General features: G+C 44.4%; 1 protein-coding gene across 1 annotated transcript in view; it reads left to right on the forward strand.

The window, feature by feature from the left end:
- smpd5 (sphingomyelin phosphodiesterase 5) overlaps nt 1-15,662 on the forward strand; it is a 51,738-nt gene that overhangs the window by 19,247 nt on the left and 16,829 nt on the right. Inside the window, exons 3-4 of the mRNA XM_080213745.1 lie at nt 1,070-1,145; nt 11,327-11,467. Of these exons, the coding sequence (XP_080069871.1) occupies nt 1,070-1,145; nt 11,327-11,467 (217 nt within the window). The remainder of the gene's footprint in view (nt 1-1,069; nt 1,146-11,326; nt 11,468-15,662) is intronic.

Genomic DNA, 15,662 nt, shown 5'->3' on the forward strand with positions numbered 1-15,662 from the left:
GGTCCCTAGTGAACATTAGCTGAGTTTTTGGATTAATAGTCTAGCAATAGTACCACACGACCGTCACCTCCCCTGTGGTTTTCTCCCATAGTGCAAAGATATGCAAGTTAAATAGGATTACCCATGTGTGGCGTTATGGGAATAGGGTGAGGGAGAGTGCACTCTATCAGAGTTGATGCAGACTCAGTGGGCCAGATGGCAGCCTCCTGCACTGAGGAATTCTATGACGACTAGTACTGAACCAGTAAATTTTGCACCTAAGATATTTGTGTCTTTTGCTTGCTGCCCAATATTACCTCACGCTCTGATCTTTCTGATAGTGAAATGAGGGGACTACCAGGCTGAGACACTGCTAAAGGCAATTAGTTTTTCATGATCAGCAAACCTGCAGAGCAGTACTTACATTTGGACTTCATTCAATTAGTTCTTTATGTAGAAATGCAAAACAAATTAACATGCTCTCCTTTCCCACATTAGTGGATTGTCTTGTTTGGCTTCAAAAGAATCGCGTCAAACAGTCTTTTTGTATTTTCTCCTTCCAAGTATTCAGGAAGAAAGGCATACAAGTTTAAAATTTATTTATTAGTGTCACAAGTAGGCTTACATTAACACTGCAATGAAGTTACTGTGAAAATCCCTTAGTCGCCACGCACTGGCACCTGTTCGGGTACACTGAGGGAGAATTTGGCACTGCCAGTGCACCTAACCAGCACTTCTTTTGGACTGTGGGAGGAAACCGGACCACTCGGAGGAAACCCACGCAGACACGGAGAACGTGCAGACACTGCACAGGCAATGATCCAAGCTGGGAATTGGACCTGGGTCCCTGGTACTGAGGCTGCAGTGCTAACCACTTGGCCACCGTGCTGCCCAAAACAACTTCACTGGCCTTCATCACCGCAACTTACTTTCTAAACCTGTGTGTACATGCTGCTTTAAAGCTCAACATTTAAGAGTAGCTTGTTTTCAGATCCCTTTCCTGGTGAGGTGTGGGGCAAGATTAATAAAAAAAAAGTCTTAAAATGTGCCACTCATCAAAAACTAATAATAGAAATATTTTTACTTTTAGGTCCAAGTTGGTTTGACTCAGAAAGGCCAGCAAATTGTGGGGTTTCTCAGCTGCACTCACCTGCACGCCACTGCAGGTAAAGAAATATGGAAATGAGTTCCCTAATCCAGCAGGTTGTGGGTCGTTAAAGCAATTGAAACTGGGCGTAGGACACTACCCTGATGAACTCGTACAGTGATGTCCTGTGACTATATGATTGACCTCCAACAACTGCAACCATTTTCCTTTTTACTAGGTATGACTCCAATCAATGGAGAGTTTTGCCCCTGAATCCTGGGGTTCTCAGTGCCACAGCAGTCATTAAATGCTGCCTTGATGTCAAGGCCAATCACTCTATCTTCACGTCTGGATTTAGCTCTTTTGTCCAGATTTGGACAAACACTAGTGAGGTCTAGTAACATTGGATAAGCAAGTTTTTGGGGAGTCAGTGCCACTTGATAGCACTCGATGACGTTTTCCATAACCCCTCTGATTGAGAGTACACCAAGAAAATGGTAATTGAATAGATTGTATTAGCCCTACTTTTTTTATGGACAGGATTTATCTGGGCAAATTTTCTTTGTCAAGTAGATGCCAGTGTTGTAGATGTATTTAAGCAACCTGACCAGAGGCATAGAAACTAAAGCAGGAATAGGCCATTTAGCCCTTTGAGCCTGCTGTGCCATTCATTTTGATCATGGCTGATCATCAAATTCAATATCCTGATCCTGCCTTTCCTTATATCCCTTGATCCCTTTAGACCCAAGAGCTGTATCTAATTACTCCTTGAAATCGCACAATGTTTTGACCTCAGCTACTTTCTTTGGTAGTGAATTCCACACATTCACTATTCTCTGGGTGAAGTAATTTCTCCTCTCCTCATTTCGAAAAGGTTTATCCCTTATCAAAACTAGTTTTGAGTTACTCCACCATGGGGAACATTCTTTTTGAATCTATCCTGTCGAACCCTGTTAGAACGTTTCTATGATGGCTAGCTCTTGAAGTCTTCAGCAGTACTAACCAGGGTATTGTCTGGACTCTCAGTCCTTGGAGCATCCAGTGTGCTCAGACATTTCTTGGTCTCACCAGGAAAGTAGAATGGCATCTCTGATGGTAGGGATCTCAGGAGGAGGCAAGTGTTTTATACAAGGCATTGAAATCCCTCTGAACACCAGCATTTACTAAATTCTTACCATTTAAAATAAATTATACTTTTCTACTCTCCCCACCAAAACATTTCCTCACCATGCTCTGTCTAACACCGTCATAGAAAATCATAGAAACCCTACAGTACAGAAAGACGCCATTCAGCCCATCAAGTCTGCACCAACCACAATCCCACCCAGGCCCCACTCCCATATCCCTGCACGTCTACCCACTAATCCCTCTAACCTATGCATCTCAGGACACTAAAGTCAATTTTTGGCATGGCCAATCAACCTAATCCGCACATCTTTGGACTGTAGGAGGAAATCGGAATACCCGGAGGAAACCCATACAGACATGAGGAGAATGTGCAAACTCCACATAGTCAGTGACCCAAACCAGGAATCAAACCCAGGTCCCTGGAGCAGTGCTAACCATTATGCTACCGTGTGCCCTATTCTCAATTATTCCACCCATCAACATCCCTTTGCAAACCATATTCTCCAAACAGCTCCATTTGGCACTTAGCTTTGTATTGTTAGCAAACTTGGATACATTACACTTCATCCCTTCATCTAAATCATTGACCTACATTGTAAAATGAGATTACAGCATTGACCCTTGTGCCCTCCCCCACCGGTAAGCCTTTCAACCTGAAAATGGCCTTTACCCTGCTGTTTTCCAGTTCTTTAATTCACTTGCCATGCTGATTCACTGCTCCGCCTTATCTTGTAGCACTTTAACAAATGATTTTGAAAATGTAAGTACACCACACCCACTTGTTTATCTTTATTGAGGCAGAATAAACCGAACGATAAAGGGTTTAAAAGTAGATAAGTCCCTGGGACCTGATGGCCTACACCCTGGTGTGTTAAAGGAGGTGACGGCAGCAATAGTGGATGCATTAATTATGATATTCCAAAATTCCTTGGATTCCGGAAAAGTACCAGTAGACTGGAAACATGCTCATGTGATGCCCTTATTCAAGAATGGAGAGAGGCAAAAAGTGGGAAACTATAGAGCAGTCAGCTTGACCTCTGTGGTGGGAAAGTTGCTGGAGTCAATCATTCAGGAGGAGGTGACTGACCATTTGGTAAAGCAAAGCTTAATTTACCAGTGTCAGCATGGTTTTGTGAAGGGCAAGTCTTGTTTGACAAACCTGCTAGAGTTCTTTGAGGATGTAATCAGCAAGATAGATAACAGGGATCTTGTGGGTGTGATCTATCTGGACTTTCAGAAGGCATTTGGTAAAGTGCCACGTGACACTGATCCAAAAGGTTAGATCCCAAGGGTTGGGGTAGAGTAGTGGCTTGGATTGAGGATTGGCTTACTGCTGGAAAGTAGAGGGTCCTTCCCCAGTTGACAGTCTGTCACTAGTGGGATCCTGCAAGCTTCAGTTCTTAGACCACAACTATTTACAATCTATATCAATGATCTACAAATAGGGACAGTGGGTAATATAGTGAAATTTGCTGACAATGTGAAAATAGATAGGAAAGCAGGCTGTGAGATAAGTTTACAAATGGACGTTGACAGGCTAGGGGATGGGCCAGAACCTGGCATATGGTGTTTAATGTGAATGAAATGGGAGGTTATCCATTTGCATTTATTGCAAAGGGTCCAGAGTATAAAAGTAGAGAAGTGCTGTTACAATTGTATAAAGCATTGGTGAGATCACATTTGGAGTATTGTTTTCAGTTTTGGTCACCTTCGTTGAGGAAGGATGTGGGACACTGGAAGTGGTTCAGAAGAGGTTCACTAGATGGATTCCAGGTTTGAAGGAGCTATCGTATGAGGAACGGTTGAGTAGCTTGGGCTTCTACTTGCTGGAGTATAGAAGAATGAAAGGGGATTTGATTGAGGTATATAAAACACCCAACAGGATTGATAAGGTAATTGTTAACCAAATGTTTCCCCTTTTAGAATAGTCGAAGACAAAATGTCATAGTTGTAAAGTAAAGGGGGGTGGGGTTGACAATAAGGAGGAGCTACTTCTGAGCGTTGTGAATCCATGGAACTCGCTGTCTGAGTGCAGTGGATGCAGAATCAATCAATAGATTCAAGAAAGAGAGAGATAAATATTTGATTAGAGGCGGGATAAAGAGGAAAAGGCAGGGAAGTGGAGTTAGGATGAGATGGAGATAAGCCATGATCATACAGAATGGCGGAACAGGCTCGAAGGGCTGAATTGCTGACTCTTCTTCCTAATTCCTGTTTTCCTAAAGAAGCGAAAAATGAAATTGTCATCAGCATTTCATAGTGATCTTTGAAAAAGTTATTTCATGGGATGGGGTAGTTGATAGCAAGGCCAGTGTGTTACACATCCTACAGTTCAATCAGACCCTATCTGCCAAAAATATTCAAAGTTTCAGATTTATGACAAAAGTCAAACTATTGCAGATGCAGGAAATCTGAGATTAAAGCAGATCATTCTGAAAGTACTCGGGTCTTGCAGCATCTATTGCAAGATAAACTGTAGATGTTTCTGATTAATGGCCTTGCATCAGAAATGATAAAATTAAAGAGACATTGACTCGATTTGCTTAAAACCTGTAATGTGGGGTAGGCTGGGCCGAGTGGGGGATGGGGTGCGGAAATGGGTTGATGGTTGTGGGTAAGTCCAGGATAGTGTGGAAGCAATGGAAATTATTTTACAAAACAGGTGACTTTGTTCATTTATGTACTTTGCCTGAAGGCATGTCGTTATCTACTGCTGCTTCATACTGATGTGGAGATGCCAGTGTTGAACTCCCACCCACCTGACGAAGGAGCAGCCAGTTTTGAAAGCTAGTGGCATTTGCTACAGATAAACCTGCTGGACTTTAACCTGGTGTTGTGAGACTTCTTACTGCTTCATACTGAGCCATTTACTTGGCTAGTTTCTCAGCAATGGTTTGGTATTGCCTTCCACTGTCTGGAGGGCAAGCAAAAAGATCATAACTCTTCCTCCACTGAAACAAGAATCAAACTCCTGATGTTGGTATTATTGAGCCACACGCTAGCCATGTGCCACCTGGCCATTGAAACAAATGATGGTGGTGCATGTGGATTGTCATGGTAAAGGCTCCAATTTTTTTCCATCACTGGCTAACCAAGATTTTCTCCATCTTACAGCCTCCAACGATGTGACCTCCTATTGGTGAATATCAAGGATTTGAACATAGAGCAGTACAGCACAGTACAGGCCCTTCAGCCCTCAATGTTGTGCTGATTTGTAGATTGGTAGATCGGGCATGCTATTAATGCACCTTCCTTGTTATAAGAACATAAGAAATAGGAGCAGGAGTAGGCCATCTAGCCCTTCAAGCCTGCCCTGCCATTCAATAAGATCATGGCATTTACTTGTAGGAAGTGTCTTAGATTGAAGCTTCTGGAGGAGCGTGTTAAGGAGCTGGAGGTGGTATTAGATGAGCTCCGCGTAATTCGTGAGGCTGAGAGAGACATTGATAGGAGTTTTAAGGAAATAGTCACTCCTAGTAATCAGTCTTGGGTCAATGTCAAGAGGAGGGGAAAGAAGCATGTGGGAGGAGAATCCCCTGGGGCTGTTCCCCTCCAAAATAGGTTTTCGGTCCTGGAGGCTACAGTTGAGGAAGCATCAACTGGGGATAGCCAGAGGGAGCAGGACTCTGGGGGTGAGCCTATTGTAAAAGCTCAGGTGTCTAGGGGATGCAAGAGATTGGGCCTCGTGATTGGGGACTCTACAGTTAAAGGGACGGATAGGAGAGTTGGTAGTAAGGGTAGGGATTCAGGGCTGGTGTGTTGCCTACCAGGGGCTGGGGTCCGGGATGTGTCAGAGAGGATATTCAAGACTCTTAGGGCAGAGGGTGATCAACCCCAAGTTATAATTCATGTGGGGACACATGACATAGGGAGGCTAAGGGAAGGGGATATTAAGCAGAGTTTCATGGAGTTGGGATGGAAACTAAAGGCCAAGTCAAACAGAGTGGTTATCTCTGGACTCTTGCCTGTGCCACGGGATAGTTTAGAGAGGAATAGGGAGAGGGAAAGTTTGAACTTGTGGCTGAGGGGATGGTGCAGGAGGGAGGGGTTTAATTACTTGAGCAATTGGGGCTCATTCTGGGGAAGATGGGATCTCTATAAGAGTGATGGTATACATCTGAACCAGAGGGGAACAAATATCCTGGGGGGTAAATTTGTGAAGGCTATGCGGAGTGGTTTAAACTGATTCAGAGGGGGGGTGGGATCCTGGGTAGAGGGGGTGAAAGTGAGGGGGGCATAGAAGAGGATGGCATTGCACGGCATTGTGAGGGTGGGGCGGAGCGAGGTTTGAAATGTATATACTTTAACGCGAGGAGTATTCGCAATAAGGTGGATGAACTTGCAGCGTGGACCAGTACCTGGGACTTTGATGTTGTGGCCATTTCAGAGACGTGGATAGAGCAGGGTCAGGAATGGATGTTGCAGGTGCCAGGGTACAAGTGCTTTAGTCGGAGTAGAGAAGGAGGTAGAAGGGGGGGTGGAGTAGCATTATTGGTCAAGGACTATATCATAGTGTCAGAGAGGAAGTTTAATGAGGATTTGTCTGTTGAGGTAGTATGGGCAGAAATTAGAAATAGGAGAGGAGAGGTCACCCTGTTGGGAGTCTTTTATAGACCTCCAAAAAGTTCTAGAGAGGTTGAGGAAAGGATTGCAGAGACGATCCTGGTTAGGAGTGAAAGTAATAGGGTAATTGTTATGGGGGATTTTAACTTTACTAACATTGATTGGAATAGCTATAGCTCTAGCTCGTTAGAGGGGTCAGTTTTTGTTCAAAGTGTGCAGGAAGGTTTTTTAACTCAATATGTAGATAGGCCAACTAGAGGTGAGGCTATATTGGACTTGGTGCTGGGAAATGAGCCAGACCAGGTGCTAGACTTGGAAGTTGGTGTGCTTTTTGGTGATAGTGACCACAATTCGGTTACGTTCACCTTAGTGATGGAAAGGGATAGGCATGAACCTCGGGTCAGTAGTTTTAGCTGGGGGAAGGGTAACTATGAGGCCATTAGGAGAGAATTAGGAAGCATTGGTTGGACTAGGAGATTACAGGGACTAGGAACGTCTGAAATGTGGAGTTTGTTCAAGGAGCAGCTACTGTGGGTCTGTGATAGGTATGTCCCTGTCAGGCAAGGAGGAATTGGTAGGGCTAGGGAACCGTGGTGCACGAAAAAAGTTGATTTGTTGGTTAGGAAGAAGAAGGAGGCTTATGTTCGGATGAGGCTTGAGGGCTCGGGTAGTGCAGTAGAAAGCTTTAGATTGGCTAGGAGGGAGTTGAAGAGGGAGTTCAGAAGGGCTAGAAGAGGGCATGAGATGACTTTGGCTGATAGGATTAAGGAGAATCCTAAGGCGTTCTATAGGTATGTCAAGAATAGAAGGTTGGTCAGGGCAAGATTAGGGCCAGTTACAGACAGTAGGGGGAAGTTGTGTGTGGAACCGGAAGAGATTGGAGAGGCATTGAACCATTATTTCTCTTCGGTGTTCACACAGGACGATATGAATGTAGCTGAGGAGGTCACTGGGGTGAAGGGGTGTAAAATAGAAAGTATTGTAGTTGATACAGAGGATGTGTTGGATATTCTAGAAGGGTTGAAAATAGATAAGTCCCCTGGTCCTGACGGGATTTACCCTAGGATTCTATGGGAGGCAAGAGAGGTGATTGCAGAGCCACTGGCTCTGATCTTCAGGTCGTCGTTGGTCTCTGGTATAGTACCGGATGATTGGAGGACAGCGAATGTTGTCCCATTGTTTAAGAAGGGGAGCAGAGACTTCCCTGGGAATTATAGACCAGTGAGTCTTACTTCTGTAGTGGGCAAGGTTTTAGAAAGAATTATTAGGGATAGGATTTATAGTTATTTGGAGAGTAATGAATTGATTAGAGATAGTCAGCATGGTTTTGTAGCGGGAAGGTCGTGCCTTACTAACCTTATTGAGTTCTTTGAGAAGGTGACCAAAGAGGTGGATAGGGGTAAGGCAGTAGATGTGGTATATATGGATTTTAGTAAGGCGTTTGATAAGGTTCACCATGGTATGCTTCTGCAGAAAATGCAGATGTATGGGATTGGTGGTAATTTAGGTACTTGGATCAGGAATTGGTTAGCAGATAGGAGACAGAGGGTGGTGGTTGATGGTAATTATTCATCATGGAGTTCGGTTACGAGTGGTGTGCCTCAGGGATCTGTTTTGGGGCCACTGCTGTTCGTAATCTTTATTAATGATCTGGATGAGGGTATAGTTGGGTGGATTAGTAAGTTTGCTGATGACACCAAAGTCGGAGGTGTGGTAGATTGTGAGGAAGGGTGTCGAAGTTTGCAGGGTGACTTGGACAGGTTGCAGAGCTGGGCCGCGAGGTGGCGGATGGAGTTTAATGCGGAGAAGTGTGAGGTAATCCATTTCGGTAGGAATAACAGATGTGTTGAGTATAGGGCTAACGGGAGGACTTTGAATAGAGTGGAGGAGCAGAGGGATCTAGGTGTATGTGTACATAGATCCCTGAAAGTTGGGAATCAAGTAGATAAGGTTGTTAAGAAGGCATACGGTGTCTTGGCGTTTATTGGTAGGGGGATTGAATTTAGGAGTCGCAGCGTCATGTTGCAACTGTACACAACTCTGGTGCGGCCGCACTTGGAGTACTGTGTGCAGTTCTGGTCCCCACATTACAGGAAGGATGTGGAGGCTTTGGAGAGGGTGCAGAGGAGGTTTACCAGGATGTTGCCTGGTATGCAGGGGAGGTCCTATGAGGAGAGACTGAGGGATTTGGGGTTGTTTTCACTGGAAAGAAGGCGGCTAAGAGGGGATCTTATAGAAACATATAAGATGATTAGAGGTTTAGATAGGGTGGATGGTGATAGCCTGTTTCCTCGGATGGAGAAATCTAGCACGAGGGGGCATGGCTTTAAATTAAGGGGGGGTAGTTATAGGACGGATGTCAGGGGCAGGTTCTTTACCCAGAGGGTGGTGAGGGACTGGAATGCCCTGCCAGCTGCAGTTGTAAATGCGCCTAGTTTGGGGGCGTTTAAGAGATTGGTGGATAGGTTTATGGACGAAAAAGGAGTGGTTTAGATTAGTGGGTCAATGTTTTTTTTTTAAAAATAAGACTGGTCGGCGCAACATTGTGGGCCGAAGGGCCTGTTCCGCGCTGTAATGTTCTATGTTCTATGTTCTATGATCTAAAGTGGATCAGTTCCACTTAAGAACTGTTTATGAAAACCTTCAGTGGGACTTGAACCTGGAGCTTTTTTTCTCTTCGTTTATGGGATATTTGGGTTTCCTCCCACAGTCTAAAGATGTGCAGGTTAGGTTGATTGGCCATGCTAAGAAATTGCCCATTAGTGTCCAGGGATGCATAGGTTAGAGGGATTAGTAGGTATAATATGTAGGGATATGGGGATAGGGCCTGGGTGGGATTGTGTTTGGTGCAGACTCGATGGGCTAAAGGGCCTCTTTCTGCACTGTAGAGTTCTATGATATTGGTGTGACTGGATGGACCAATATATATTACCCATCTCCAGTTGCCCATGAGAAGGTGATGGTGAACTGCCATCTTAAACCATTGCAGTCCCTGAGGTGTAAGTTCCTGTGCTGTTAGGGAGAGAATTCCAGGATTTTGATTCAGCAACAGTGAAGGGACAGGCAGAATGTGAATAACTTGGAGAGGTACCTCCCAGGTGGTGATATTCTCAAGTACCTGCTGCTCTTGTCCTTCTAGATGGTAGTGACAGTGGATTTTGAAGGTGTTGCCTAAGGAAACTTGGTGAGTTCCTGCAGTGCACTTGTAATGGTACACACTGCTGCCATGATGCATCAGTGGTGAAGGGATTGGTTGTTCGCGGAAGCGGTAGCAATCAAGCGGTCTGCTTTGTCTTGGATGGTGTCAAGCTTCATGAGTGTTGGAGCTGCATCCATCCAGGCAAGTGGAAAGTGTTCCATTACACTCTTGCACCTTGTAGATGGCGGACAGGCTTCTGGGAGTCAGGAAATGAGTTAGTCACCACAGAATTCCTAGCCTGTGACCTCCTGTGGTAGCTACAATACTTATATAGCTAGTCTAATTCAGTTCCTGTTCAATGGATCTTCCTTCCTCCCTCCCCGCCTCTCTCTCCTCCTCCTTCCTCCTTCCTCCTCTCCCCCCCGCCCCCGTCTATCTCAAGGGCAGCCATGCTACTGTTTAATGGAACAAATAACGAGGAAGTATTCTGCACAATAAAAAGAGGCATCAGATGTAATCTGAAATATTGTGGGCTGCCAGTGCAATGTCGCCATGCAAGATAGCTGCCAATACTTGTGTGCATGCGCAGTCACCTATTAATATTCACTGGTGGAACCTGGAAATCAGTTGTGGATGGGGAAAGAATGAAATGAAGCAATACTGTCTAATCCTCTCAGCCATCCACGTTTGATTTACATTACAGTCTGCACGAAGCATGTTCCGCTGGTGCAGCTGTGTGAGGACAGGGACAGCCTTGGTAACATTGAGACTTGTTATATAGTTTGACCAACTTTGGAAAAACTGGCCAATATGGCTATGGTAAATAATCCCAGAAGGAAAAGATATTTGTTTCCTGTCTGCAAAGTCTTCCTGTAAAAAGAGTTTCCAAAATTCATTGCTCTCAGTCCAAGATAGTCTTTGGTGGCACAGTGGTTAGCACTGCTGCCTCACAGCGCTAGAGACCCCAGATTCAATTCCCGGCTCGGGTGACTGTCTGCATGTTCTCCTCATGTCAGCATGGGTTTCCTCTGGGTGCTCCGGTTTCCCCCCCACAGTCCAAAAACGTGCTGGTTAGGTGCATTGGTCATGTTAAATTCTCCCTCGGTGTACTCGAACAGGCACCAAAGTGTGGTGGCTAGGGGATTTTCACAGTAACTTCGTTGCGGTGTTAATATAAACCTACTCGTGACTAATAAATAAACTTTACTTTTACTTTGAAATTTACACCACTCTGTCTTGTTGGAGCGTAAATATGCAGAAATGTACAACTGCATATGCACAGCATTGGCAGAAAATGCAGCTGATCTGAAAGTGTTAAAAGCAGAGTGCCTGTGAAAATTGAGAGCTTTAATTTTCAAATCACAAACCAAGGGGATGCTCCATGTGAGTTTAACTGTTTGTCTGGTTTCAAGTCCATATGTCTCTTTCAGAGGATTACCACATTCGTCAAAGCCAGCTCAGTCACATGGTGGTGTGGATCAGTGAATTCCAGAGTACATCCAGGAGTGAGGATGAAAAGATTGTGTTCGATGTTCTTTGTGGGGATTTCAACTTTGACAACTGCTCACTGGGTGAGTGTCTGTCCATACACTTGAAAATAATAATGCTCTCCCCTTCTCTGCCAGTGAGAACCCACTCTTGCTGAGGTATCATCTAATCTTCCCTGGCAACAGTTTACTTTGGTGTCACATTTGATCCCGAGATGAGCTCCCAAACTCGCATCACGCCATCACGAACACAGCTACTTCCACATCCTTAACATTACCTGACTTCACTTTTGTCTCAAATCATCTGCTGCTGAAACCTCATTCACATTTTTGCTCATTGTCTGTAGATACAACTATTCTAACACTCCTGGCTGCTCTTCTGCAACCTACCCTCAGTAAACCTCAGCTCTCCCAAAATTCTGTTGTTCATGCCTTGATTCAAGTCCTGTTCCTGTTCCCCTTTCACCTTTGCACAATTCTTTCAGCCCCACAACCCTCCACGTGTCTGTGTTCCTCTAATTCTGACCTCTTGGACATTCCCAATTATATTCCTCCAACATTGGTGGCTGTGCCTTCAGTTGGCTGTGTCCTAAGCTCTGAAATCCCTTCTCACCCTCGCTTTCCTTCTTTAAAAAACTCTTTAAAGCCTAAGTCTATGATCAAGCTTTTAGTCACCTAACCTAATACCCCCTTTTGTGGTTCAGTGTCATTTTATTTAAGAACATAACATAAGAAATAGGAGCAGGAGTAGGCCATCTAGCCCTTCGAGCCTGCCCCACCATTCAGTAAGATCATGGCTGATCTGAAGTGGCTCAGTTCCACTTTCCCGCTTTCTCCCCATAACCCTTAATTCCCTTGTCTGTCAAAAACCTATCTACCCGTAACTTAAATCCTCCTGTGAGGTATCTTTTGATGTGAAGTGTACTAAGTAAAAATATTGTTGTGATTAATCATCTGTGCACAGATTGTCTTTTACTATTATAAATCAAAATGGTTCCCAGGATCTGAGGGTCTCTGACCAGGCTGGCTTTGTTACCACGAGAAGACTGGATTGGGCTACCGGTCTGGCGCACTCAGCCCCTTCAGAAGCAATTAAGAGGGTAGTGACTTGGTTTGGGACTGCAAGTCCCTGTCAGTACATTGAATTAAAACCAGAAAATGCTGGATAAACTTAGGTCTGGCAGCTTCTGAAAGGGAGAAAGAGTTGATACTTCGAGTCCTTAAGATCTTTCCACTTCGGTTTGGTAGAAGGAAGCAAAACTGAACAGCCAGGGACAAGTGGCACTGTGGGGGAAGGGTGGTGTTGTACTGGGGCAAGCCAAGGGAGCCACAAAAACAAAAAGTGGAGTATATATGGAGGGGGAAACTTTCCCTCAATTTTGTTCCCACTGAACACTGATCTTTGTTCTCCTGTTAACACAGTCTGCTATCTTACCTCAATAGCATTCTTCAGTCCATAATGTCACTATTAACATGCCCTTTGTCTCAAGTCCACGATATCTTTGTTAATTTCTCCTTGGCTCCAACCTCAGACTGACGTTCCATTCTGTACTCCCACCCCTCAATTATATAATTCTTTACATTTTATCCTTCAAGTTCTAAAGCAGTGTCTTCAAAAATTTAAAGTTTATTTATCAGTCACAAGAAGCTACTATGAAAATCCCCTGGCTGCCACTCTCCTCCACCTGTTCAGGTACGGTGAGGAGAATTTAGCATGGCCAGTGCAACTAAATAGCACATCTTTCAGACCGTGGGAGGAAACCTAAGCACCTGGAGGAAACCCACGCAGACAGAGAAAGACAGTGACCCAAGTCAGGAATCAAACCTGGGTCCATGGCTCTGAGGCAGCAGTGTTAACCACTCTGCCACCTCATGTCATCAGGACTTGTAATCTTAATTCTGTTTCTTTCTCCATGGATGCTGCCAAACCTGCTGAGTTTATCCAGGATTTTCTGGGGCTTTTTTCTTCAGATTTCCAGCATCCACAGTATTTTGCTTTATTTGAGGTATAATTAGATTTTTAACAAAATCTAGTGCTTCTAAAGCACTATTAATAAAAGCTAAAGTTGGACTGTAAGAGCCCATTTTTAATCCTTGCTACCTGCAGAGTTAACTGATCTTAATATGATAGAATATTTTATCTGTATAATAAGCATGTGAGAAAAAGATTACATAGAGTCATAGAGGTTTACAGCATGGAAACAGGCCTTTCTGCCCAACTTGTCCATGCTGCCCTTTTTTTTTAAGAAACCCCTAAACTAACCCCAATTCCCACATTTGGCCCATATCTCTCTATACCCATCATACCCATGTAACTATCTAAATGCTTTTTAAAAGACAAAATTGTACCCACCTCATCTACTACCTCTGGCAGCTTGTTCCAGGTACTCTCCACTTTGTGTGAAGAAATTGCCCCTTTGGACACTTTTGTATCTCTCCCCTCTCACCTTAAACCCATGCCCTCTAGTTTTAGACTCCCCTATCTTTGGGAAAAGAGATTGACTATCTAGCTGATCTATGCCCCCCATTATTTTGTAGACCTCTATAAGATCATCCCTCAGTCTTCTATGCTCCAGAGGAAAAAGTCCCAGTCTATCCAGCCTCTCCTTATAACTCAAACCATCAAGTCTCGGTAGCATCTGAGTCAATCTTTTCTGCATTCTTTCTAGTTTAATATCCTTTCTATAATAGGGTGACCAGAACTGCACACAGTATTCAAAGTCTTACCAATGTCTTGTACAACTTCAACAAGACATCCCAACTCCTGTATTCAATGTTCTGATTGATGAAACCAAGCTTGCTGAATGCCTTCTTCACCACTCTATCCACTTGTGACTCCACTTTCAAGGAGCTATGAACATATATCCATGGAATATATGTTCATGCATCCCAGATGCATGGGATTGAATGTGATTTAGCGGTTTGGATCAGGAATTGGCTAGCTGATAGAAGACAAAGGGTGGTGGTTGATGGGAAATATTCAACCTGGAGTTCAGTTACAAGTGGTGTACCTCAAGGAACTGTTTTGGGGCCACTGCTGTTTGTCATTTTTATAATGACCGAGATGAGGGTGTAGAAGGATGGGTTAGTAAATTTGCTGACAACACCAAAGTCGGAGGAGTTGTAGACAGTGAGGATGGATGTTACAGTTTGCAGAGCTGGGTTGAGAGGTGGCAAATGGAGTTTAATACGGAAAAGTGTGAGGTGATTCACTTTGGTAAGAGTAACAGGAGTACAGAATATAGGGCTAATGGAAGGAATCTTAGTAGTGTTGACGAGCAGAGAGATCTCAGGGTACATATTGCATAGTTCCCTGAAAGTTGGCACCCAGGTTGATGAGGTTGTCAAGAAGGCGTACGGTGTGTTAGCTTTTATTAGTAGAGGAATTGAATTTCAGAGCCGTGAGGTCATGTTACAACTGTACAAAACTCTGGTGTGGCCGCACTTGGAGTATTGCGTACAGTTCTGGTCACCGCATTATAAGAAAGATGTGGAGGCATTGGAAAGGGTGCAGAGGAGGTTTACCAGGATGTTGCCTGGGAAGGTCTTATGAGGAAAGGCTGAGGGACTTGAGGTTATTTTCATTAGAGAGAAGAAGGTTACGAGGTGACCTAATTGTTTAAGAGTAACTTAGACAGGCACATGAGTGGATTGGAGATGGGTGGATATAGGAGATTTTTTAAATAAGCATTGGGGCGTCCCTGGTAAGGTAAATGGATATGGTACAATAATGTTTTTTTTCTCATTTTCATTCACAGGTTTTAAGTTGGTCCGCCTTGTGTCCAATGAGGGGCATACACGCGATGGGTCGTACTTGGGCTGCTCTTGGTTGTTCAAGATTGGCCTAGTGTTTCATGTCGTTAGTGTGTGCTTAAACTGGACCAGATACTGGGCAAGACAACAGCTCAGTGACTATCACTGTTTGCTGTGCAGACACATGGATTTGGGCCGGTGTCTGTGGGAGTTTGCGCATTCTCCCCATGCTTGTGTGGGTTTTCTCCGGGTGCTCCGGTTTTCTCCCACACCCCAAAGATGTGCTATTAGGCTGATTGGCAGTAATAATTTGTCCCTAAATTAGTTTCCCTCAATGTGGATGGCCATAAAACATTAGATAAGGGTCATGGGTGGAGAGGGGGACTGGTGGTGTTAAGATGGCGGCGCGGGCTCGTTGGGCCGAAGGGCCTGTTTCCCGGGCTGTTTTTGTTCTTTGACGCATACAAGATGATCAGAGGGTTAGATAGGGTGGACAGTGAGAGCCTCTTTCCTCGGATGGTGATGG

The sequence above is a fragment of the Carcharhinus amblyrhynchos genome, chromosome 2 (genome assembly GCF_965287045.1).
Source record: "Carcharhinus amblyrhynchos chromosome 2, sCarAmb.v2.hapA, whole genome shotgun sequence".
In the NCBI taxonomy this organism is placed as follows: Eukaryota; Metazoa; Chordata; class Chondrichthyes; order Carcharhiniformes; family Carcharhinidae; genus Carcharhinus; species Carcharhinus amblyrhynchos.